At 37.7% G+C, this 27,598-nt stretch overlaps 1 protein-coding gene and 1 long non-coding RNA gene across 3 annotated transcripts in view; one reads left to right on the top strand and one right to left on the bottom strand.

Annotated features, from left to right (window-relative positions):
* The window catches only part of LOC107573462 (retinoic acid receptor RXR-alpha-A), a 91,779-nt gene that overhangs the window by 44,524 nt on the left and 19,657 nt on the right, over positions 1 to 27,598 (top strand). Inside the window, exons 3-6 of one of the 2 annotated variants that reach the window (XM_016259893.1) lie at positions 3,248 to 3,486; positions 20,687 to 20,837; positions 21,810 to 21,989; positions 25,381 to 25,550. In XM_016259893.1, coding sequence (XP_016115379.1) covers positions 3,248 to 3,486; positions 20,687 to 20,837; positions 21,810 to 21,989; positions 25,381 to 25,550 — 740 coding nt within the window. Of the gene's footprint in view, positions 1 to 3,247; positions 3,487 to 20,686; positions 20,838 to 21,809; positions 21,990 to 25,365; positions 25,551 to 27,598 lie in introns of both variants that reach the window. The other variant, XM_016259892.1, reaches the window with a different exon arrangement.
* LOC107573463 (uncharacterized) lies at positions 25,462 to 27,086 on the bottom strand. The gene is made up of 3 exons (XR_001607509.1): positions 26,979 to 27,086; positions 25,633 to 25,758; positions 25,462 to 25,491 (listed from the first exon to the last, which is right to left on the bottom strand). It is a non-coding gene; the product is annotated as an uncharacterized lncRNA (long non-coding RNA).

Raw genomic sequence — 27,598 nt, 5'->3', positions numbered from 1 at the left:
CTCCAATATGTCATGACTCCAATGAGTCATGACACTCATTGTTAGCTACATTATTTTCAGTGTTTGTTGTTTTTGCTTTAATTAACATGCTTACTACTGTTTTTGAATGCCAGACTGAGTCTTTTATAAGCGTTCCCAAAGAAACATATCTAGTTGAGTCAGGTGAACCTGAAGCCAGCCCAATAATACAGTGCTTCCAGTTAGTCAACTAGTCATTCAGGCAACCCTGACTAAGGTTTTCACATCCCTAGTCTAAATCAACAAGTCTTCTTTTGAACTAAAGTTTTTGAATGAAACAAATCTCACAGCAACATCAACGTGAAAGTCTTTTCTTCTCTTTTCTCTATCCTTTTTTCTTTCTTTTTCTCTCTATCCTGTTTTCCACCAGCTGTGCCCCTCTCTGCAGCAGATTAAATAAGAGCCGTCTGTAATCCTGATCTGGCAACCCTAGCCTTCACAGAGGAGCACACCACCAACTGGCAGCACAGTATATTTATAATGTGCGCACACACATGAATAGTACTGGACATATGCTGTATATTATAATGCTTTATTTATTTTAGTTTTAGTTTGTATGTTTATATATTTTTTTAATTTGCTCATTTTAGTGTTTAAAAAAGCAGCTTGATGTTTGATGCATCACACCTGGTTAGAATATGGCATCACACTTCCGATCTGACCCTGGATCAGCTGTGTCCCCAGTGTGTTGCAGCTGTCCACTGACAGATTGGCATCAAAGTGTTTCTGAAGCGGACCACCATCTCAGGGGGTCTTATCACCGCACGATAAAACCCTCATTAGACTGAATAATGATTGCGTTACACTTCCATGTGCCAGGAAACCATGTTTTCCTGTTTATGTGACACCGTGACATTAGAGAATTAATTAATCGCTGTTTTTTGGCAATCAGCAGGTGTGAATGTGTATATGAATGCACCGACAGAAGTGTCTCTCTTCGCTGCAGCTGATTTCAGGGTGTTTGCAGGAAGTGCTCCAAAGGAGGCCAGGATGTAGGGGAAGTGTTTGGCGTGGCGGATCTGGCAGGCAGGCAGCCGCTACTATACCCGCTGACAAGCTCTCTCTCTTATATACTCCATCCGCCCTCTCGAGTGCCTTTTGGCCTGGAATCCTTCACAAGACACTGTGAAGTGACATCAGGCAAGCGGAGACAGAGAGCTCCTGGAAAACACAGACTGGACATGCTGTTTTTCTCAACTGTCACCTAATTGAGTAATACATCATCCGTATTTTGTGCAGCCCCCTTATGAAACTAGCCTGTTGTGAGTCTCGGCGCTTGCGTAAAGGGATTAAGTCATGAAACGCATGAAACATTTGCATGCATTTTGGTGTTTCTTTGTTCTGTGCTTAGTTTTAATTACAAGTTTTTATTTAGAAAATTTTTTGGTACCGCTTCAACCCTCCAAGATTTACTGTAATGAAATATAGAAGATTCATGGAAGCCTGCAGGTTTGAAATGACCGAGAGAGATAAAGGGAGGAAGAAAGGAAGTGTGAGCTAGATGAAAGTGAGCCAAGAACAAGGCAAGGTTAGAGAGAGGGAAATTTAGCAGTCATGGACACAGGAAATATGGCCTTGTCACCCAAGCAAGACTGACAGATGTAGCTCCCTCGTCTCTTGATGACAGCTGGCAGCATGACGGACAGGTTCAAGGAGATTGGAGGAGTGGAGAATGGGGCGAGAAGGGAAGCAGAAAATGAGTCTGCGCCTAATCAGATGGCATCCTTAGAGCCTTGACCTTGTATCTCGCTCGCAATCTCTTTCTCGCTCTCTGTTTTCTGAAGCATTCCCAAAGCCCATAAACATGTATTAGAGTAGGTGTGTTCAGTTTAACTTCCAAGAAGTCCAGTCTCTGCATTTCCTTCCCAGCAATGTTCTGAACAATCAAAGGTGCCAAAATAATCACTGTTCCAGAAATTAGTGAAATTTCTACGAAGGCATTACTTTGAGGCATCAATTTTGTGCTCCCAGTGTAAAGCTACCAACATTTTAATTTACTAGTTAATTAAAATGCAGTTTCTTTGTGTTTAGGCCTGTTTAGGTTTATTAGAGTATAGTTCTGTTAGTTTTCTGTTAGTTAGTCTCCATTTCCCTACTTATGATTTGGTTACTAATAGATTTCTATGATTGTTATTATGCTGCGTTACAAGGTGCAATAGGTACACAATAGGTAGTTGTCTATTTAAGCAGTTTACGAAGAGGCAGCTCACTAGATTTTTGAACAAATTTTGTATAGCCCTGAAATTAAATAATTAATATGAACTTCAGGAAAATGCAATGTAAATATTTAACATGACAGCCAAAATACCATATAAAAAGAAATATTAAATCCTAAATAGTGAAGATAGCCTCTCTCTGTGCTTATTTAGCCAGTATAAAATTGCTTAAAAATGAAGTGTACTTTTATAGTGATTTTCACTATATAAATAGCTCCAAATCACCTTTGCAGTGAATATAATCTTTTGACAAACCACAAGTGAGCAAATATAAAACAATTAGTGTAAAATTGTAATATCTATCTATCTGTCTATCTATATGCAACTATAATATAAAATTGTTAGTGTATTTTAAACATTTTGTAAATTATATAAAATTGCTTAAAAATTGTATTTAAAATTCTGTAAATGTCTAAACATTTGTGTTAATTTATTTTTAGCAATTTTATACAGTGATTTTACCCCTTCTAGACATGGCTCTGAATCAGCTTTGCAGTGGATGTAAAGGTTCAGTGAGCAACCAAAAACAAGCTAGTCTGTGGCATAGAAAATCTTTATTTTTTTAAGGGAAAAAGCATTAGATTGTCATAAATAGCATCTCCTTTCACTTGAAACCTGCCTGATATGCTCTCTTCAGAAGCTCAGTTTTGCCATGTGGAGGAAAAAATGCTTCTAATTATATTAATTTATGGTAAATGATTCACAATCCACTAATTAGTGACCTCTGCGCTAGATGATAAAGAAGTGCAGTCCACCCATGTGACTGTCTGTCTTTTGTTACTTTCTCAGAATAATCATGCAATGTAAGGTTCAGCAAGCGGGTGAAAAGGTCCCAACAGGGCTTTCTCTCTCTCTCTGTCTTTCTCTCTGGCATATAAGCTTGTAGCTGCCTGTCTCACGTCTTAATACTTGGAAAGAGGAAATCGTCTCTTTTCTGACGTTTTTTAGCGAATAGCTGCAGACTAAATGTTTGGTAAATGTTCTAATCACTTCCTTCCACTTTCCTCCCACAGACTCCTCGGGACAGGTGACGTCCTCTCCTCTTAGCTCACCCACGTCCCACCGGGGGATGCATCCATCACTGCTGAGTCCGACTTCATTAGGCCCCTCGGGGTCTCTGCACTCCCCTATCAGCACTCTGAGCTCGCCCATGAACGGCCTGGGCTCTCCCTTTTCTGTCATCAGCTCACCCATGGGGCCACATTCCATGGCGTCACCCGGGATGGGCTACGGCCCCAGCATCAGCCCACAGGTAGGGCCACACTCTGAGACCCTCCATTAGAGCTGTATTTAAAGGATCGCTCGAATCCAGAAATCGTATTTGTGCTTCATAATTAAACATTGTTACAAATCGTTCAGTTTAACTCATCCATTCTGTCTCACTCGCTCTCTTTCCAGTACTCTCGCTCAATCTGTCTTTTGTTCCATAAATAGGCCTGCACATCTCTTTGTCATTTAAAAAAGGCTCACAATTAAGACATCAAAGCTGGCAGTGTCCTAGTTTTCTTTGAAAGCCTGATCCACAAGAGTGAAATGGTTTTTAAATTCATGTGTATGTGGGGGAAAAAGTGGAGTGTTGTCCTTTTTTTCTCATTGATATTTGTACTGAGGTTTTTCGCCAAGCTTTTCACTCATTTTAAATTATAACATTGTTAATTTCTAGGAAGTTAAAGTGGGTTTTGAAGTGAATACATTGAATACAAACTGAAAAAAAAAATACTTTCTGAGCTATGTATCAGGTTTATGCATCACATAATCCAGTTTAAGGCCCTTTTAATACATGTTTGATAGCTTGGAGGTCTATATTGTATTTCTGTAAAATGTATTCAAAGGTTCTATTCTCTAATATGAGGTAAGTTAAGGTTAAAATAGCAATGAAAGATACTTTTACAGCATTCATCAATCTAGTTAATGTTAATTTCTACTTTAATGCATACAGTATTATATATTTGTGTGGTGGGTTAAATATAAATTAGAACTATTATGAATAAACATGAATTAACAATGAACTATAGTATAGTTACAGATAAAAGAAAACCCTAAATTCTATAAAAATTACACGTTTACCAGATATTTCACACAAAAGTGTTGTAGTTGGAAAATTGGAACATTTGAAACATTTGAACAATGGAAAATTCATCAACACATGACAAAAAACATTGATAAACAATTTCGTTGTGTCTTTAAACTTGCTGTTATTTAATAGCAACAGTCAGAGTCCAGCCAGCAATCCCAAATACCAAATATATTGGTTCAATACATTAGTTTCCATCTTAGACCGTTTTCAATGAGCCATTCATGATCAATCACATCTGTATCTGAAGCTTCGATTGTCTGTACTGTACAAATGCTGAAATTGAGTGCAGATTTGGTTATTGCATTGACTTACAGTAGTTAGAGGTGCCTAGAGAAACCAGTTTCCTCTTTACACAGCACTGTTCATCTCTCTCTCTGGGTGGGAGGCAGTCATGGGGTCTGATGGAAGGTGATTTGAGACAGACGGCATTTGTCACTTATGTTTAGCACTCGGCTGACTGGCTGTTTTCAGGCCCAGCCGGGTGGAACGGGGTTGCGACTTGGTCCCTCTGTATTTAACCTCAGAGGATCTGGAACAGGCACCCCACTGGCACCAACCGCCCAGCAACACGCTATGCAATTCCACAACATTCGACATACACACGGCAAGAGTCAAGATCAATCATCGTTTTGTTCCCTAAATATTCGTTTCAGAGGTTTAACACCAGCAAATTTAACCGCTTGCACTTTTTGAGCGTCATTTTTACATTGGAGTCCTTAAAGTTTGCCAACAATGGGCAAGAAAGTTTAATTCACTTATTTAATTTTCACTTTCATAAAGACCAAATTTACGTAAATTAATAACCATAAAGGATCAGTTTTACTAAATTAAACCATTAATTATTTTATTTGTATTAGAGCTGTCAAATTGATTAATTTTGATGAATCGCATGTGTAATGTGTACTGTGTATATTTATATGTGTATATATATATAAATACACACATACTGTACATGCATATATTGGAATATTTAAATGTCTGTATATGTTTTTATATTTAGAAATGATTTATATTATATGTAAATATATTTACGTATAAATATACACAGTACACACACAAATAATATGTAAACACAGACTTTTATTTTGGATGCGATTATTCGATTTGACAGACCTAATTTGTATATTAAATCACTCTTTTATATATTCATTTTTGTAGTTCTTTATGACGTTATTTCTTTTATTTGTTGTATTCTTATACTTTCTTTCCTGTGGCATATAAATGCTGAAATGCTCTTGTTAATCTCATTTATTTTTATTTTTACATATATATTTTGTAATATGCCAGCACCTCAGGGTTGTGTCTCAGATTTTAAGTGTTGTACTGGCAGTGTCATGGCACCTACTGAGTGTAAAACAATAGGTTTTTGTTTTGTCTAGTTTAGTGTGTCTGTGTACAGTTTCACATCATAACAACATCCACCTCTCTAAAACAGCATTCAGCTGGAATGCATTTACAATGCACATTTGTTTGAGTTGGATTGTGGCTTTCATGGATATCTCTCTTTTCTTTTGAAATGTTTGGATTGGCCACAATTGGGGAGGCTGGATTTGACAGAGACGACCCACAGCCATAGCTTCAGTGACTCAGTCTTGCACACACAATCACAAACGCTGTCAGCCACCTGTAGACCTCAATCCCACCAGCCCTGGCACAGCACAGACTCTGCCGTCTCCCCGCAGCTGGCACACATTAGGTAGAACGTGGTTCGGTTTACACTTCCAGTGACAGTCACAACAGAGACACCGCTCTGTCTGCACAGAAGAATCCCCGAACATTTGCTAGCTCTCAATCCAACCTAAATGGCTTCTATTGGGTCGGTGTGTACTGTACTGGAAATTGTTACTGGAAAGTCATTATCCATGTTGATGAAACTACTTTCAAACTTTTTAATCTACTATTATTTTACTAAGTATTTAGATTATACTTTTGGAAATGTAGTTAGCTAAACTACGATAATAACAAGCGATAACTACAGTAAGCTACTTTAAGTGGGCAATATTTCTTATGCATGTATTTATGTATGTATATTTATACATATCATTTAATAAGACACATTTTTAATCAGTCAGTGAATATGTAAGATAGTAACATCTCTACTTTCAATTATATATACCTCATGGTACTGTCCTGAAGGTGCGTCGAAGACTGACACGGGAGAGAAGAAATTGGTGAATAAAGTTTGTTTTTGTTTTTTTTCGCACAAAAAGTATTCTCAGTTTCATAACATTATGGTTTGAACCATTGATGTCACATGGACTTTTTTAAAGGTGTCCTATTATGCTTTTTCACTTTTTGAATTTTAGTCAGTGTGTAGTGTGTATGTTTGTCCATAAAAAAGATCTTCCAACTTACAAATCTCAAAGTCCACTCCAAAAGGAGATAATTCTTTTTTTTTTTTTAATCCCTTTTCAAGAACTACAACGAACGACTTTGTTTGGACTACAGCGTTTGTTATCTGGGCTTTGTGATATCACAAAGCAGCCCATTAGAATATCATTAAAATAAATCGGATTGATCAATTTGAATGGTTGGGGGGTGGGGAGGGGCGAGGTCGTGGTTAGAACACTTGGTTGAGTGCATCAGACAAGACAACGACGAAGAAGTGCTACTGTAGCGTCAAGTTTTCGCAAGTTATTACACATGCACCTGAATAATTATGTATATGTTACAATTATGAAAACATTTTTATAAATTGCTGACAGTACAATACTGGAAAATGATGTAATCTGCAGAATTTACACTTCTATTTTGAGACTTATGGTATAAATAAATTCAACTGTATAACAGTTTCACTGCAAATCTTGTTAGAATGTTAGAATTAAAGAACAATAAACATAATACATATTACCGTTACACTTATCTGTACATAGTAAATGCAGTTATTTTTTAGCGGTTGTTGACATCCTATCTAAAATGTGATTTAGCCAAAAAAAAACTAAAAAACAACAATAACATTACGACTCTAATATGTCTTGCAGTATCCATGCTTGCTTGGGTTCTGTGCGATCCTGTTGTTCAATATTCTCAGGGTCAGAATCCGGCTCAAATTGATATGGCAATATTGATGCCATCCTTAACTATATCGAAGCAGACGGAACTTGCGGCTTTGGCAAGGGGTGTGGTAGTACCGAAACACTGTCTAAGCTGTTTTGCCAATCTCAACGCACTGGGACAGGTAACCAATCACAACACATTTCGTTTTTCGGAAGGCGTGCCTTCATCAAACCCGGAACTAATCGAGCCGTTTGTGCCAGGCTGGGGAGAAAGGTATTTTAATAATGTAAATTATGTGAAAAATAATGCATTTTACCAACCACCAAGCATGAGAGCATGTTCTAGTACACCCCCAAAACAAAATTAAGACTTTGTAAAAGCATAATAGGACCCCCTTAATAATGTCCTTACTACCGTTCTGGGCCAGTTGTTTTGCTGTCTATGCAGGGTCAGAAAGTTTTCAAATTTCATCAAAAATATCTTAATTTGTGTTCCGAAGATAGACAAAGGTCTTATGGTTTTGGAAAGACATGAGGGCGAGTAATGACAGAATTTTTGGGTGAACTATCCCTTTAAGGCTCCTGCAGCTGCAGTCTGTGTTAGGTACACATATTTTTGGTTTGGGGATGCTGCCGTTGTGTTGGACGCAGGTTTGGGGATCGTCTAGTAAGGAAGAGCTGTCATCTCGCCTTCACTGTCATCCTGTGATTCATTAAATAGCAGCAAGTACTTGATCCCATGACCCCTGTGGTGCCACCCTTCAATCTGTGCTGGAGGTCGTGACCCTGTGACCCTATGACCCCATGGACAGACATCTACTGGTTTATTGTACAGTTTGGGCTGCAATGAGTAAAAAAAGGTGTATTGAGAGTGGTGCACCTACAGTTTTTTTTTTGCTCTGTGTCCTTTTTATGTTTACATTGTTTTATATCATTTTCACAACAGTTCTTAAGTATTAGTCTGATAAGTATAACTTAACTTGTATGTAACCTGGAATATTCCTTTAGGGCGTGATGATGTGAATTTAATACATTACATAGCAAGCCAATAGTGAACTTTGAGACCATATGGAGAAAAAAAGTGCCCATGAGTTCTGACAAAGCGAGCACCCCTTCAGGCAAGTATTTGCTCAGCTCTGTGAAGCCTGTGGGGGGAGTAGGATAGAATACAAACTCTGGCCTTGACTGCGATGTTTTCACAGGGCCTCTAATGAGGAAAATATGTCTCTTTTGTTATTTCGCATTCAGATGTGATCCCAAGGTTTGTGGGAAGAGGGTAAAGAGAGAACAAAAATATAAAAGCGACTGATCACGTTTCAAGTTTCAGCTTTATTCACTTTCAGACTTTCTCTGTTAACTCCTTCAGTGCCAGTGTGAAAATCTTAGCCAAAAATCACTGCTTTGATGCTCGGATGTATTAACATTAGAATTTTAATTGGTTGCTAGCATGTTTTAGGCCAAAGTCAAGAGTCTCTGATATTCTCTTCTCTAGATATTACCACGGTCTTGTCTTAAGTATTATTTTTTTTTATATATATTTTTTTTCAAAAGTGTCAAATCTCTATGATAGTCTTACCTATTAACCTATGCCTTTAATTTTATTTTATTTTATTTTCGAAGAGAGTAAAGTCTCTGATATTCTGATCTATATATATATTACCAGTATGTTAATTTTGATCATATGTTCAATGATATGTTTCAATTCTGATCTCTAGACATTACCATGTTTTATTTTATTTTATAAATAATGTCTCTCTGATTTTCTGATCTCTTATTTTGTTAGGTTTTTTTATTACTCTGATCTCTTTTGCCTATGTCTTGTTTTATATTATTATTTTATTTTATTTTCAAAGAGAGTAAAGTCTCTGATATTCTGATCTATAGATATTACCAGTATGTTAATGTTGCTTTTGGTTTTGATTTTGGAATTTTATTTTATTTTTTTCAATTCTGTTCTCTAAACATTACCATGTTTTATTTTATTTTATAAATAAGGTCTCTGTGATTTTCTCTTATTTTGTTATTTTTTGTTAGTTTTTTATTCTGATCTCTTTTGCCTACGTCTTGTTTTATTTTATTTTATATATGTATTCAATTGGTAAACAACATGGACTTTTTTAACTGAATGTGGGACTTCTATTCCAACAGGACAGCATATTAAGCATCGTGCTTCATGCCGTCTCTGGTCTGACCGAATGGTTGGTTTGGCACTGAAGTGCGTTTACAGTACAGCTCAGTCTCTAAAACAATTAGCCCCTATTAAAGAAAGTTCAAGCAAAGTTTAGATTCCAACTGATATATTTATGAAATATGAAACACAAACATCACATTAGCAAAAGAAACTCTTATCTTGGCGACTGTTGTTAATAGGCTTTGTGCGCCAAAGTGTATGCTCGCTAAGAAAGACAGAGAGCTCCCTTGAAACTTCTAACCCAAACCTGGGTGCACGGTGACTCGAACTTTTAGACTTCTATTGAGAAAAGCACAAGTGAACTGCTCTTAAGGGTAAAACACACTGAGAGTGTGTGATTGGAGGAGAGAACACTTTTAATAACAGTTGTTTCAAATGTTCTCAGAGGGGCTCAGCTTGCAGGGGATTTTCTAAAGAGGCAGAAAAGGGGATTTTGATGTTGTGCACAAAATAATTGTTTGCTGAGTGTGGAGAGATACACAATGCACATTTACTTTTTCTTCACCAAAAAAACTCTCAGTCTCTTCTCGCTTTCTACCTCTATCTGTGTCCTCAGACGATGTGCAGAGTCCATGCGGTAGAAGCTGCAGATTTTGCCTGTTAATTGCTTCCTTGCAACCTTGTACTTGATACTTGTACACAAAAGCCCTCGAACACAAAGCTGATGGACTCGAACTTTTAGACTTCTATTGAGAAAAGCACAAGTGAACTGCTCTTAAGGGTAAAACACACTGAGAGTGTGTGATTGGAGGAGAGAACACTTTTAATAACAGTTGTTTCAAATGTTCTCAGAGGGGCTCAGCTTGCAGGGGATTTTCTAAAGAGGCAGAAAAGGGGATTTTGATGTTGTGCACAAAATAATTGTTTGCTGAGTGTGGAGAGATACACAATGCACATTTACTTTTTCTTCACCAAAAAAACTCTCAGTCTCTTCTCGCTTTCTACCTCTATCTGTGTCCTCAGACGATGTGCAGAGTCCATGCGGTAGAAGCTGCAGATTTTGCCTGTTAATTGCTTCCTTGCAACCTTGATACTTGTACACAAAAGCCCTCGAACACAAAGCTGATGATATATTTTTCAGCTTTCATGGTTTATTTCTCAAGTAAAACCTTGAAATTAGTGGAGGCATTATCTGGTGAGCTCAAGGACGGCTTCTTTGCTTTGCGTTTTGTTTGCTCTGAGTGCTTGTGTTTTGCACTTGTGAAGGTGGCTTATCCCAAGGTCCAGACTGAAACTTTTGATTTTTTGAATGCATTTTCTCTTCTAGTATTTTATTTTATTTACCTCTGTTTAAAGTGTCACTTATTTTTTAATAATTGGCATTTACAAATCTCCATGTTTCGTTATGGGTTTAACAATGCAGGCACATGGCAATTGTTGCAAACACTGCGCTCCAGTGATGATTATCCACACTTGGAGATTAGCTCTGGAAGCTGACAGCTGTTTCAGCTCTAGGCAATTATTCCACCATACAACATTTCTTCAGAGGAAACGGCTCTACGGTTATAATCTGTCTTGGCCCAGCACAGTCTACCAAAGCACAGACATCATGCACAGCAGGAGCCAGACAGAACGGAGCAGCGGGTATCAGATCTGCCTCTCTTTCTCTGACTTGCACGAGTTGCATGAGGCTGCAGGATAGTGGTTGGCCACTAGTGTTGTCTTGATTGCTGTGCAGATCATTTACATTTGGCCTTGGAGAGGATGATGCAGCTTGCTTGGCTTCGACAGGAAGGAGCAAACTCTCTGAACCAGATATGACATCAGTCTTATCCATACATATGGAAAGGTTTCTGGAGTGTTCATGTGTGTACATGCATGTGCGCCTGTGTGAACATAAAACACTTAGCTGTCAGCAAAGGCATCATAACCTGTCTGAATGGGATTAATGCATAGGGGTAAGAAGAAATAAAATAACGTTCACTTATTTTTGGATTAATAATAGTAAAACTACAATTTGATAATCATCTCACAAACAATTGGAAACAGTCTATTAACTCACAAATAGATTTTTTTTGACATGTTTGTATTTATCTGCAATGCAAAAAAAACCTTTTTGTATACTAAAAAAAATATTTAAACAATATTCAATTTTGTAAGAGATAAAAAATTGTTTTCAGAGAATTTATCTTACTTTTCTAAACTTTTTTTTTACCTAATTCCTATTGTTATTATCTAATTGCTAATTGGTCGAGAAACAGTATTTCAATAATATTCTGTATTTCATGCATTTTCAATAAAATATCATATATATTAATTATGTATGATATATGTAGTATATATTTACTAAATTGTTTTCAGAGAATTTATCTTACTTTTCTAAACTTTTTTTTACCTAATTCCTATTGTTATTATCTAATTGCTAATTGGTCGAGAAACAGTATTTCAATAATATTCTGTATTTCATGCATTTTCAATAAAATATCATATATATTAATTATGTATGATATATGTAGTATATATTTACTTGTATAACTTTTTTTTAATTTTTTTATTTTTTTGAGAATTTAAAAAATGGTCTTTGCATTTTTTTGCATCAATCATTTCTGTAGTGTTTGCATTATGATACGGCTCTAATGGCTGGCAGGCTTCCAAAACTCCATTGAGATGTGCCTAAATGATGAATGTTTAAGAGTTGAACACCCTGTCGAGAAGCATTTCACTGCAAGAACCCAAATGACACTGACACTCGCCTTTAGGGCTGATACAAAACAGGGCTAACTTGCTGCCGCTGACAGCCATATCCACAGGGACGGCTCCAAATGTGTCTCCCACATCGCTACTGACAGCAGCCTCTGTGAGGTCACACTCGGAGTGAGTAATGGGTGTGAAAGATCGGAGGTCAGATGTTGAGTGGGTTATCAGGCAGAGGGGATCGGCCCGGTGCCCTGCAGTGGTTAGAGATAAGGATAAAGTCGCCGTTATCAGCAGAGCTTTTCCATGCGCTGATGTACACATCCCAGTCAAGCGTGGATTGGGGTTGGAGTTTGTTGTGACGACAGGTTGACGTAGAAGTCAGGCTCTGAACGTTAAATGAATGTGTCATTTGTAAAATCAGCTTAAAATAGGCATTATTAATATTAATCTAAGAGACGGATAAACATGCATAATTGCTTTGGTTGATTGGTTTTCTGTTTTGTTTTTGTGGTTTGGTTTGGTTTATTTATTTTATTTATTTATTTTTGCTTGTTTTCCCCAAAAAAGAGAATATTTAAAATATTTGAACTAATTATCATTTAGGTGAAAGTTTTCCAAATTTTGAAGGAAATCAGATTGACCTAATTTACTATGAGGAATAAATAACTTGATGCTTACATTTTAAGTGACTTGATCAAAACAATAAATTAAATCATTTATCACAATTATTCATATTACAGTCGTTTATATTAATGATGCTTTAATGGGCACGAGCCAAAGTTATTAGAACACTAGTATTTTCACTAGCTAAAAAATGGATTTAAGTCAGGTATTTTTATATTTTGCTGTAGTGTGTCAGTAGGAAATATCAGTTATATCAATAACAGAACAAACTGAGACAGACTAAATCCAGAAGAACTGTGGCAACGTCTCCAAGATGCTTCAAGAGACCTGTGTCAAATATAGTTTGTTATGGTTAATATAATGAATGTATGTAATTATTAATTTAACATAAGTGGATTTTACTCCATTTTACTTTGGTAAAATCCCTGCATTTTATAACTTTGAAACCTTGATTTATACATACAAGGCAAATATACTTTTGCCACAGTTAAGTAGGCATCAGATGTTCAGTATTGCTTTCATTTGAAGTTCACTCCACTCGAATGCTCTCCGGTTCGCCTCAGTGTGAAGTTGCTTTCTGGTTTTGAGAGATGAGCGTGTGTTAAAGGTTGCTGCTGCAGGATTTGGTTTACCCTTTGAAGTGTCCTTTGGAGGGAAGTCTGTTTTTCGGCTTGGTAAGATCAGCTAAGCTCCTCTAAGGTTCCAGATTTATGCTCTTATTCTTTTTGTGTGATGTGCATCGACTTTGCCTTGCCAGATCGCCACTCGTGTGTTTCGCATCGCATTAAAATGTATCCGTTCGTGGGAGCATATATGACTCCTTAAGCACCGTTCAAGTCTTAATCTTGAAACAAAAGCAGATTGATGTGATGAGAGTTTTGAACCAAGTCTAAAGTTGCAGATTGAACTTGGTGTCCATAGGGGCGAAACCTGAGCTTTCCACTAAGAAAGAAATGGACAAAACATTCTGCTAAACCATGCTAGATTATAACATTATGTTGAATGGAAATGTATGAAAAATAAAAGGTCATTCACACGTCATTCTTGCATACTTTTATGTTGTTATGCACTATGCTTTTATGATTTAGACAGATGTTTTTGACTGGTTTTGATCGTTTCAATGCTACTGGCTGTCTTGCACAGTAAGTGTTGCGTTTTTGAAATGCAGTGTCAAGTTAAAAACACATACGCTTTAAATACCTGCATTCCATTTTGTTTCTTAAATGTAAGAACATCCTGCATGAACGCCTCTGAGCTTATATCATTGTGAGTGACAGATTACTGTTAAAATAGACAAAATTCGTGACAGCACAGCTCTTTTCTGTCTCTAGCTTATGCTTGACAACCAAGTGTCAACATCTGTAGCGTACTTGCACAAAGGCTGGATGGATACACGGTCTTGTTGAGATAAGTCGACTGGTGGCTGACGCTTAGATCTGCCACGATTTCCCTTTGTTAGTGAGTTTTTAAGGTCAAGGCTACTGTTCTTTCTCGTGAGTCAACACTTTCTGACCCTGTTATGTGTTTTACCACTGATATACAGATCTAGAGTTGCTGACAACTTGTCTCTCTCGCTTCTGCTCCGCAGCTTTGGCACATATGATCAAATAAACCATGACATACCTGTAAGAAATTCAAAGCGTAGTTCGCTTAAAATTCACGAAGTAATTAGGGCTGTCAAAAAAAAATATTTGAATTTCGAATTTAAAATTAAAATCCACATTTGAATGCAAAAACGTTGTGTGCATCAGGCAGCCTTATCAGTGGCGCACGTAATGCGACGACGATATAAGTGTCATTGCATTTTAATGCTTTTGTTAGCTTATCCAGTTGAACCCACTGGATGCGGCGCTGCTACGTTGTTCATTCAAAATATTGCAGAAAAAGAGAACAATCAATGCGGGGAAGATGTTTGTCAAAACCGAAACCAGGCCGTTCACACACAATGCATATTTATCGCATTTTCTAGAGGGACATCTATCACCGTTGCACTCGCGTCTCGCACAAGAGAGTCCCATGTTTAGAAAGCCATGCGAAATTAATGTAAGTTCAACTCTTAAAAAACATGTCTCGAGACGTTATGGCGGTTTTCTCCCATCCCACTGTTGAACACTCCATCTCAAGTTTTTAAATGAAGAAAGTATAAGTCATAATAATGAGAAACTAAGTCATTAAGTCATAATAATGAGAAACTAAGTCATTATTTCGAGAAAGTTTCTCATTATAACGAGATACTAAGTCATAATTTTGAGAAAGTTTCTCATTATTATGACTTACAGAATTATATTTTTTTATTTAGTGGCGGAAACGGGCTTCCATACAAATCAGACTCATTCCATTAAATTTTATTTGTATTGTATTCTTTAATTATTTTTTTATTTAAATTTTCCCAACTGATTCTTTATTATTATTATTTTAGTTAAACTTACTGACTCGATTCACAGTGGTTGATAGCTTTTTTGAGAACTATGTCATCTAATTTTTAAATCTTAAATACTTATTCATTTTTTTTCTTATTTTATTTATTTTTATTGTATTTTTTTCTCATTTAAGTAATATTTTTCCCAATATATTAGTTTAGTTTCGTTTTTTTGTTTTAGTTTTTTCAGTTTACTTTAACTGACTCAGTGATCCATTTACAGTGGTTAATAGTTTAAGAAACGTTTGATCTGATTCACAAATCAGAATAATTTTGTTTTGTTTTGTTCCTTTTTTTCACTTAATTTTTCCCAAATTATCTGTTTTTGATTTATTTAGTTCAACTTAACTTTGCTTAACAGCAAATTAGAGGAGGCTATTATAAGTGATTTGGACTTCCAAGATTTGGAATATAGAATATACAACAAAGAAGACCTAAGACATTTGAGCAACTAGAAGCCTGTATTAGACAAGAATGGGACAACATTCCTATTCCTAAACTTGTCTCCTCAGTCCCCAGATGTTTGCAGACTGTTATAAAAAGAAGAGGGGATGCCACACAGTGGTAAACATGGCCTTGTCCCAACTTTTTTGAGATGTGTTGATGCCATGAAATTTAAAATCAACTTATTTTTCCCTTAAAATGATACATTTTCTCAGTTTAAACATTTGATATGTCATCTATGTTGTATTCTGAATAAAATGTTGAAATTTGAAACTTCCACATCATTGCATTCTGTTTTTATTCACAATTTGTACAGTGTCCCAACTTTTTTGGAATCGGGTTTGTAGGAGTCATCTGAACATGTGTCCTTTGAACATGTGACCCCTTTGTGTCCCCTAGGTTAAAACAACAGGTTTGGAATGACATGAGAGTAAATAATTACATAGTTCTCATTTTTGAAATATTCAAATTTCTTTTTAAATATTCAACCAAACATCCAATTCTAAAGCAGGCCTGTTGAACGATCTCTTGACTCCTACCAACAGTCACTTCTGTGTTTGTGTGTGTCTTTGTGCATGTTGGGTCTTAACTTTTGGGATGCCCCCTCCTCTCCGTACAGCTTAAGTGTCACAGCACGGCTGGCTGATCATGCTGTTCTTACTCAGGGCACTTGTCTGACACCCTACCCCTCAAGGAAGAGTGTGTGATCATGTATGGGAGGGAGGATTATTCTATTTACAGTCACAGAACTGAGACCCTTTAATCCTTCTGTAACACACACACACACACACAAATACAGCATTGAGAGGGAGTTTGGGCAGATTGAGTTGCATGTTGAAAATAGCCATACTCTGATAGAGTCCTCTGATAGTGCAGCTCTGCATCTCATAGAGACAAACTACAGAGGTCCAGCAAAATAGACAGACAAAGGTATGAAGCGAAGAGACGGGCTCATTATCACAACTTTTGCATGTGAAACTAACACTGTGTGCATGAGTTGAGTGAGAAAAATGACGGATGAATTCATACAGTTGCACCACTTTTGCATGCAGTATTTCAACTTAAACCTGCATCTAACTGACAGCCTGCAGTTCATTGTCAGGGTCATTATATTCAGCACTTCTCGCACACCTTCTTGATTTCTATGCAAAACTCTAAATGCTACACTATATTTATACACTCCCATTAACATTTATGCATTTGGCAAACACTTTTATATAAAGCGACTAGCATTGCATTCAGGGTGTGCATTTTATCAGTTCATGCACTCCCTGAGAATCTAACCCATGACTTTGACGTAGCTAATGCCACACCCTTTTATATTATTAAAAAAAAAAAATTAATTTATCATTTTTCTGTTTTATTGGATTATTTTATTTTATTATTTAATGTTATGCATTTTATCATTTAGATTATTTTAAGAGACATCTGTTTTATTTCTTGAAAGATAGAGTGAAACTGTATAATCCGAGTAAAGTACACTAGATTTCAATAGTCTGCTGCTTATTTCACAACCTAAACCAAAAAATGAAGAATCGTGCCATGCAGATTTAGTTTTGCAGAGATTTGGCGGTCACATTTGTACCGTTACCTGATTTGCATAATTCCTTTAGTGAATCGGGCCCTTAATGCAGACAGCAGGTGCAAATAAATGGCTCTATCAGCGGGCTCATTCATTCTTAGTGAATTCTCCCCATGAGTATTTGTATGTGCATAACATGAGCATGTTTAAGGTTCTCACCGGAGACACGCAGGCACAAAAACAAAAGGCATTTTATTTCTCATAAACTGACAGCCTCAGAATAAAGTATGGCATGTGTAATTTACTGCTGCCCATCCTTTCTCTTTGCTCACTCATCATTAACACCTCTCCATCAGAACGGGCCGCACTGTTACGGCCCTTGCAGCCTTGACTGCCTTCAGCGTTTTTCAAGGACAATGACCATTTCTGACATCATTAATCAAGCAGATTGGAAGTACAGGGGCTTTTGTCCGCTGCGTTTTCCTTGTTAGTTTTTTGACGGATGGAATTAATCATCATACTGAATGGAAGAGGAGCAGTTTTCAAAAGTGTTGTTAATGTTCTTGACAAAGATTCATAAGCTGTGAGTGTTTTTCTTTGTTTGGATTGTCATTTCGGAGCAGTTGATCTGTTTGTTTCAGCATTCTGTCTCTGTATTCAGGGCATGTTGTGGTCATGAGTGTAATGACATGGGCCGTGTCATTACTGTGTTTGTCCATGCGTGAGTTTAAGGGGTGTGTGCAGGCACGTGTGAACACACGCACATGTTCTTAGGATGATGCAATCATGTACATGGATACGGGTGGTTAACTATGTTAAGTCTTTCCACATGTGGGTGTTTCTTAAATCTGGACATTTCTATTGCTACACTGATAAATCTGAGCACTTATTATTACTAAAACTGTCTGAAAACTGAAAATTATTATATTTTGGTTTATGATAACTACCATAGTACCTTACGTCATCAACAAAAGACAAAATGAATGGGATCAGTGTACAACTACAAACTGAAAGGACATTCCAGAATCACACACACATTCTTAATATCAAAAGAAGATCCACTGATATGCTGTTAATACCAGAGTCTAGTATCCTTTAAACGTATTTTATATTACATGGCTCTGTGGATTCTGATTGGTCAGTCACAACATTCCGAAGTATGTTATTCCTTAATAACAACCGGTAAAGGCTGATAGCACAGGGTCATCCGGGTAACTGAAATCAGCACTATATGCTTTCTAGGAACAGTTTTTGCGTTTGGTTAGCTAAGAAAATATTAAAACTCATTAAATGTGTATAATTATTAAATTATGTCATCCTGGTATTGCCAACTCGCTCTCTTGTTTCATACAAACACAGCTGCTGCCATTTTGTGACGTTTGTTGTACACTGTAATGGATTATAAGATAACTAACAAACTGGTAGCATTTTAAGTGTTTCATCTTAATCAATATCTTTTATCGCCACAATTATTTGTGTGATGAAATGTTGTGTAATAAGTGGTATGACTGTACTGCATCCCTTAAATGTCCGTCTAGTTTGAACTTGCCGTTTGCTACCAGCTGCTTTCTTCACAGAAGCTTTGCGTTGAAATATTTCAACTCAAATCAATATTTCATACCTAATTATTATTATTTGCGTCAGGGTCCTAATCACCCTTTCGGGGGTTATTCTGCGATAACCGACTGGATGTGCATTATCCTTAACCTTATTAAATGCTGCTTAAGTTATCTTAGGAAATTATATTACTTTGCAATCACTTTTGAAGAAACTTTTAACAGTCAAACCTGAATTAATTATAAATTGCTTATTCATAGTTTTTCAACTTGGAAGCTGGAAACTTGCCAACCCAACCAACCAACTTTTTATTATATGAAGTGTTTTTTTTCTTTAATGTAGATTTCAATATATTTTGATCTTAAAACATTTTTTAAAATGACCTAAACAAAAGTGAAATCACAAACTATTTCTGTATTTTTTGACTACCCCCCAGTTGGGCAGTAATGAACTAAATTAGAACTTTACCAATAAACTACTAAAATGAATAAAGCTTACTGTAAAGATGATCATACTTTTACCTAGGAGAAAGGTTAAGATGAAATATGAAACTTCATGTGTGATTGAAAAAAAAATCAAGGTAAATATCATTTGGACAGTATTTCTTGTTGTCATTTGTATAAAATAATTGTGTGTATTTAAGTAAAGCAAAATGCTAGCTGAGAAATTAGCTTTATCAAAACAAAGGAGTCTTCCATGCTATTTAAGAGGCGTTGAAAATGGAGTTTCCATTGCAGAATGCTCTTAAAAAATATATTTTGTACATTGTGGTGGGGATACAGTAGTCTGTCTGTGTCCAGTGTCCTCTGGCTACATGACACTCCACATAAGTCTAGCAAGTCTGCATGTCTCTTGCACTCACGTCAGCACATAGCCGTGGTGTGAAGTGGGAAGTGACGATGCTCCTTTTGGTCTAAATGGGGTCTTTATCAGGCCCCTCTCTCTACTTTGACTGCTAACTGTGTTCTGGCTAAAACATGAGAACAAGACTTTGGAGGCTCTCACATGAGTGTTTCTGTCTCGTGGCCAAGAACACGCACAGTCCCAAGGCCTTTACCAAGTCTGTGTCATGCTTTTAAGAGCCTTCTGACAAATCAGTTGTTGGTAAAACATCTACTATAATATAAATAAAAGAGAAGAAAAGTCAAATGCATGCAAACATCACTGTTACCAATGCAGAGTGACCACGCTTCTTATCACAAGACTTTTCACTGACTTTTCACTCCCCAAAGTCAAGATAGCATCTGTCAGGTTTTTTGATGTAGAACAGCCTGTTGGACCCTTAGAGACAGTGTCAACTCATCGGCAAATTTCATTTACACAAAACCCTTTTGTCGCTGATAAAAGTAAAGTGTGTAATTGAATATGAACACGTGTTGGGTGAAATGAACAGAATGTGACTGTTGTTATAATTGCTTCTTGCAAAATTGTTGCGTCATCACCTTGGAATGGTAGAATAAAATGTGCAAAAACATTGGCTCACATTGATTAATTAACATTTGTGATGAATTTAGCTGTCATTTTCACTGAAATTTAACTTTTAATGTGCTTCTCATTCAAAATACGCATGTGAGAGCGAAAGAATGTCTGGACGAGGACAGCCAGACACATTTTAGCTGGGAGAGAAAGAGAGAGAAACAGAACCACGTCTTTATTCCACTGTCCCACTAAATATTTTATTTTATTTTCTAGCATAGAACATGTGCACTGCTGGTGCTGGATATGAAAAAATGAGGCTAGGGACACACTCAGCATCCATTTCTTGTACTTACATTCAGAGGAAGTAGGAGAGAGAGCGTAATCAGATGAGAGAAGCCTAGGTGGCACAAAGTCAATCTGAAATCTCAACGCTGGTCCCATACTGAAGAAATTGACAGAAAAGTCAGGGCCTTCTGGAACTCAGGCTTTCTTTCAGTCAGGTCCTTAGAGCTGATACGTTGACATGTGTCTAAATGATATGTTGTTTGTTTGCTTATGTTTTGCAGCTGAATTCACCCATGAACTCTGTCAGCAGCTCAGAAGATATCAAGCCGCCCCTGGGCATCAACGGTGTGATGAAGGTGCCAGCCCAGCCCTTGGGCACCCCCCTTTCCCTCACCAAACACATCTGTGCCATCTGTGGCGACCGCTCCTCAGGTACCAAAACACACACTATACATGTAAACCAGTAGTCCAGCCCCAAACGTACAAAATTTAGCATCCGTTGCTTGATCAAGGCTGGTTGGGGTGGGAAAAAACTGCTTAAAAATAGTTTATAAGCTGGGTTTCTGGTCTTGGACAGTCTTTTAGCCTAGTCAAGGTGGTCTTTTAGAGGGGTTATGAGCACTTCTCAGCCGGTTGCCCAGCTAAACAAGCCTAATCAGGCTGGGAGACCAGCTTAGGCTGATTTATAAGTGCCAAACAGACAGTTCAGCTTCAAATGGACACTGTTAGGCCAGTGTTGATGTACAGGGTTGGTTGGAATGGAAAAAACAGCTTAAACACCAGTCTATGCTGGTTTTCTGGTCTTGGCTGATCTTTTAGCCTGGTCAAGGTCATCTTTTGGGTGGTTTTAGAAGGGTTTTGGGCACTTTTCAACTGGTTAGTCAGCTAAACAAGCTAAATCAGACTGGGAAACCATCTTAAACCAGCTAAGTCCTGCTTAGGCTAGTGTATACATGCAAACAAAGAATCCAGCCCCAAATGCAAACTGTTGTTCTAATGTTGCAATGCAGGGCTGGTTGGGATGGACGCTAGTGTTCTAGTCCATTTAAGATCCTCTTTTGGGTGGTGTTAGAGGGATTTTGGGAACTTTTTAACTAGTTAGCTAGTTAAACAAACTCTGTCAGACTGGGAAATTAGCGAAGACCAGCTTAGGCTGGTTTAAACTGTTTTTTTCAGCCGGGAAACAGTGCAATATTTTGTAAGCAGCACAGAGACAGTGTTTACACTACAAGATGATACTTATAGTTGTCTTGGAATATTAAGCTGGGATAGAAGACAGTATTTTAACGCACTTCAGCTGAAAGGTTGTAGGTTCAAATCCCACAATCCCTGTTCCATGAATTATTATCATTGTAGACCTGAACATAACTCCTTAGGCTTCTGTGTTTGAATTTTTTTCAACAGGTAAACACTACGGTGTGTACAGCTGCGAGGGGTGCAAGGGTTTCTTCAAGAGGACTGTGCGTAAGGACCTGACCTACACTTGTCGAGACAGCAAGGACTGTATTATTGACAAACGCCAGCGCAACCGCTGCCAGTACTGCCGCTATCAGAAGTGTTTGGCCATGGGCATGAAGAGAGAAGGTACAGCACATAAAGTTGAGGATAGAAGATTTAGCTTTTTCCCTCTGAAATTTTATAGCACTGTTCACTACACCAGCTCTCATTAAAATAAATGACTTCCAATGCTATGTAAATGCCCCTTTAGCATCCATTTGTGTTAGCTGAAGTACTTAAGGACTTGGTTGAAGGAGTCCATCGTTCTTTGCACTGACTGACCTGAGCTTTCCATCGTGAGACGAGATGTTTTTTTGTACTCGCTATTAGACACAATCTCATCTCTGTGTGACTCTAGAAGAAACATTCATATTATTTCAATCAACCATTAAATAGTCAAGACAGCAGGTCAGCGCTCAATTAGTGCTCGCTAGACATTCAGTCTGCCGATCAGCTCACGGTGAGACAATGGTCAACGAGTTTGTTCCGCACATTATGAGCGATGACTGTACTTAAGATTCCAGGTAGTGTACTCGCAAGATACTGAGAGAAAACAGGAAATGGCTCGTTGATGCAAGGTGGTGTGTGTTTTTTGTTGCTAAATATAGAAGACCATATTTTTTCCCAAATCATCACCTGAGGCAGAGAGAGATGAAAGAGAGGAAGAGGTGAGGGGTGGGTTGTCACACTGAAGAAAATGGGGCATTAGCACTTTTTGCACACTTGTCCCCAAGAAGAGACGTGAACGTGCTTAAGCATGCTAATAGAAGATTTTAGCACACAGCTGGTGGAATATTGATCTGAGAGACTATATTTTTCCCCTCAGTCAGAGAGAATAATTTTGGATTTATGAGATTGAGATGAGTTTTTCAATGTTTTTTTTAGAATCATTTTGTCTGCAGAGAATCTGTTTTTAAGATTGAACCGATGAACTCCTTTTATAGCGTGTGTTGCATGCCTGTTTACATATAGACATGTTTACACGCATTATTGTTGCTAATGTGTGCTATTTTTTTCTTAGCTTAGTGTGTCTAAAACCACTAAACCCTCTGCTATGTACAATTCCACATTCAGACAAACATAAACATCGACTATTGACTATTAACTATTATTTTAGTATTCATTTAATAAAAAATAATCTAATAATTATTTGTGCCCAGGTATGTCATGAATTATATAAATAATAATTAGCTTAGTAAAATTAGAAGAATCTGTTTCAAATTATTTTTATGTAACTGTATATAGAAAAGTATTATATATTCAAATTAATTTTATATATATATATATATATATACATATATATATATATATATATAGCTCTGCGTGTTTGTGTGTATGTGTTTATAGTTTTTTATTTATTTTCTATCAGTTTTCTTTATATATGTATCAACTTATGATCAGTTTCAAATTCTTTTCATATATAATACAGTTCATTCATGATACATCCCCAAGCTTAAACATTTAAACATGGTTTAAAACAACCCTAAACTGAACTCAAGTCAGTGTCTTTGCAAGCAGTCAGGCAAGTTTGGCCTCATAAATTATTGTTATGGCTATAGATTGCATAGCCAACATCCAGTCCCTTTCCCAGATCTCTAGCTCTTGTTTAACGTGAGAGAGTAAATCCTTCCCCTGTAGACGAAGAGAGAGCACTGCGATCATACATGCATGACGTTTTGCTCTCACACCCACTGTCTATGACCCTAGAGCAACCTTTCGTCTCCCTTATTTATATCATCACGGCTTCGTTCAAGGATATGATCATTTGCTTGCATTCGCCTCTTTCTGTATCCCATAAGCTTGCGCTGTACCCCGAGGCACAGGAGGCCTGGGCCACGCTTGTCCCAAAAAGAGCTGAGCGAATCTGCAGAAAAACAGGATTAAATGAATTTATGCTCTCCTTCTCTCCAGGGGAAATAAAGCTAACGTGATTTCAGCCACTCTCACCTCTCTCTGACTCCTGGAGAAGTATTTTGCCCTTGGGCTGACCTCCAGACAGCACTTTTTCTGTAAAGCAGAATCCCCCCGTTTCGGAACCCCTCCACCACCGCGATGCCTCTGTGATTCACTGTTGAGGAAAACAGTTGAAGGGTTAGGGAAAAGAGAACGTTTAGTGTTTGTGTGTTTGAATGTGCTGTGAATAGGGACTGGGTTTGGAGTCTTTTGGATGAACTGTGCTCGGCACATACGCACTAACCACAGGGGCTTGGATTGTGGTTAATACAGCTCTGGCCACAGTCAGACTGAGTGACTGTTCAACACTAACCACTTCCTGTTTCTCTGAGCTGATCAAATGTCTGATCTGTTAAAGCTTGTTGGAGGAAGCCACAGAGACAAGAAACATGTTACAAAACATCTCATTTTGTCTAGCAACCAAATTGTAAATAAAATCATTAGCAGTAATTGGTGGTTGAAATATACTTATAGGGATAGTTCACCCAAAAATGAAAATTCTGTCATTAATTACTCACCCTCATGTCATTCCAAACCTGTAAGACCTTCGTTCATCTTCGGAACACAAATTAAGATATTTTTGATGCATTCCGAGAGCTCTCTGACCCTCCCATAGACAGCAAGGATCCTTACACGATCAAGGCTCAGAAATGTAGCAAGGAGATCGTTAAAATAATCTGTGACATCAGCGGTTCAATCGTAATATTACGAAGCTACGAGAATACTTTTTGAGCGCAAAGAAAACAAAAATAACGACTTTATTCAACAATTCGTCTCCTCACCGTCACCCTATAGCGCCATTTTGGAGAGTATCACATACGTAAACAACGTATACAATGTATGTACATGGATACGTTGTTTACGTTCAGATCAAAGCGTAAAAACAATGTAAACAGTGTATCTGCGTACAGTGCTGCTGACACGGAACAGCATACGTTGTTTACAGAAGTGATACTCTCCAAAATGGTGCCGCAGAGGAGACGAATTGTTGAATAAAGTTATTTTTGTTTTCTTCGTAATATTACAGTTGAACCACTGATGTCACAAATTATTTTAACAATCTCCTTGCTGTCTATGGAGGGTCAGAGAGCTCTCGCAATGCATCAAAAATATCTTAATTTGTGTTCGAAGATGAACGAAGGTCTTACAGGTTTGGAACGACATGAGGGTGAGTAATTAATTACAGAATTTTTATTTTTTGGTGAACTATCCCTTTAATACAAGTCAGTATTGTCTCAATAATATTAATAATACAATACTTCAGCAAAGTAATAATATAAGCCAATTGTTTATTTTTCCATAATATCCTGCATTCTCTCATGTAGTTATAAATAGGTTTTTATACTTGAAAATAAATTATATTTGCAAGAGGATAATCATATTTGAGAGTCCATTATTTTTGGGGGTCAATGAGTATAAAAACCTGTGGTTTAATTTGTTGGCATCAGCTTGATATCAGTGTTTATGTGTCTTGACTTCTTGATTGACTAACTGTAGTGACCGTGACTAGTATTATTACATACAGCCGTCCAGGAGGAGCGCCAACGAGCCAAGGACCGCAGCGAGAACGAGGTGGAGTCGACCAGCAGTGCGAACGAAGACATGCCTGTGGAGAAGATCCTGGAGGCGGAGCTTGCTGTGGAGCCCAAGACGGAGACATACATTGAAACCAATGTACCGATGCCCTCGAATTCAGTAAGTGACATTGCTTCCTCTTTGTGCTCTGAAAAGCCTGGGAAACCAACCTCAGGTTTACTGTACAAGCCAAAAAATGAACCTGAATACAGACCCTTGAGATACATTGAAGAACTGTTTTGTGTGTTGGAGCTTAGTAGTGGTTGCCTCTTGCTGCTCATGCAAGAAACTCTCTCAGTCCCCAAATAGTTGTCTTTTTTCTTTTGTTCTGTCAATAAAGAGTAGCAAAACATTTAATAATCAAACAATCAAGAAGTGAGGGATACGAAGAACATCGAATGCTGAGGTTCTATGTAAATCTGCAGGGTCAGATTTAGTGTGGACCTAGTTAGAAAAACAACATTTAAGAACCCCCAGAGCTAAGATGTCTTCAGCCATATGTTGTGGTGCCCTGCTTGACGGCACTTCTCTTTCTCTACTTGTTTTGGTGTAATGCGAGTGATTTAGCTTGTTGATGGCCGTGTTTGGACGTACGTGATGTCATAGTACACGTCTCCCGGGAAAGACTCTGTTTTCTCAGATTACTGCATTGTTTGAAAACAACTCATTCATCTATCAGTTCTGCTCATTCTCTTCGTTCTGATGCTGTTCTTTTTCTGTCGGCTCCCTTTTGAAGTGCAAAGCAAGTCATTTTGCTTATTAGCTTCGTTTCTGTTTGACTTCTATTAAGACTGATGAATTCTCATATTCCCTCTGTTTCTTACATGTTCTGGCCACTGTATTGAAAGGTATAGGTAGGTCTGGAAAGGATTGGGAGTGGAATTGAATTTGCGTTTTCTGCAATTTTGAAGACAGTGCCTTTGTTCCAATTCAGAGCGGCACGACAAAGGCTGTTCAGGTTCCAAGGCTCCTTCAAATGCAGCCTTGAAATGCGTCCTTCATTTCCCAGGCCATGAAGGATACTACAGATGGATCCTTCGCAGCCCCGACTTTCCCAAGGTTCATTGCGTGCCAGTAGCTAGTGTTTTTTTTTTGAGAGAGAGAGAGAGAGAATGCTGTTACACTTTTACTCCACACTATTGCACAGTTATTCTTCTAGTTATTTATGTATAGTGACTAATGAATCAGAAGTCTCACACTTTCTCATTCTGCGCTGGAAAATAATGTGGATGTCATTAATAATTCTTTTGACCACAATCATGTGCAGTGATAATCTAATATCGTGACAGGCCTATCACCACTAACCATTGCCGAGTCCACCTTCTTACAGCTCTGTATATTGGTGCATGTGTGTTTGTCTATCATTCGAACTTTAACCGTTTAAATGTGTGCTAACCGCTAAGCTATAATTCCAACTTTGAGGCTCAGTGTGTCGGAGCACGTATGTTAACCACTCGGCTACGCATCCAACTTCTTAATCTGTTTTAATGGAGTTTTGGTTGGTTATTCCCTGAGAGAAGCAGAGTAAGATAAAGTTGTTGAATTTACCTGTGCGCTGTGAAGTCTCCCTCCCTCGTCTAGTCACCATGACAAATCAGCACCACTGAAGTGATCATTGGCTCCACTTTCCAGCATTGTTTGAATAATGAAATACTCTGACAGTCCCCGGGAGCTTTCAGCCTGCCGTCAGCCTCTGAGGAGAGTTTTCTCATACAGGAAGAGTGGTAGAGCAGGAGGAGGATAGAGAAGGAGAGAGAGAGAGAGTTTGGGCGGTTGAGTGCGTCTTTTGGGACTGCTCTGTACCGAAGCGAAAATGTTCTGGAAGCTGTTATGTGAGTAAATGGGGGTTATTTCTGGAAGATGAAGATGTGTGGGAACAGAGGACCGACGTTTGGGGAAAGGTAGCGAGACGAGGGAGAGCATAAGGCCTGTCATGAGGGAGAAGCTGCCAGGCTTTACATTAGAAAGCACTCAGTCTTTGATTCGCTATCTTGGTTGGGTTTGTCACTCTGTATCTCCAGTAGGGGGCTCGTTTTTGTGAGAGTAGGGGTGAACCAAGGTTATTATTGCTTTGCGGTATTATTCATATTGTTCATTATTATGTTTAGCTTTGCGATCAAAGTAGTTATTTTTAGAATATTTTCTTTCTTTTTTTTACATTTCAGCTT

Source organism: Sinocyclocheilus grahami, unplaced genomic scaffold (assembly GCF_001515645.1).
Source record: "Sinocyclocheilus grahami isolate Dianchi unplaced genomic scaffold, SAMN03320097.WGS_v1.1 scaffold1950.1, whole genome shotgun sequence".
Lineage (NCBI taxonomy): Eukaryota > Metazoa > Chordata > Actinopteri > Cypriniformes > Cyprinidae > Sinocyclocheilus > Sinocyclocheilus grahami.
Note: the sequence above shows the minus strand (reverse complement) of the source record. Positions and strands in the feature narration are given on the sequence as shown.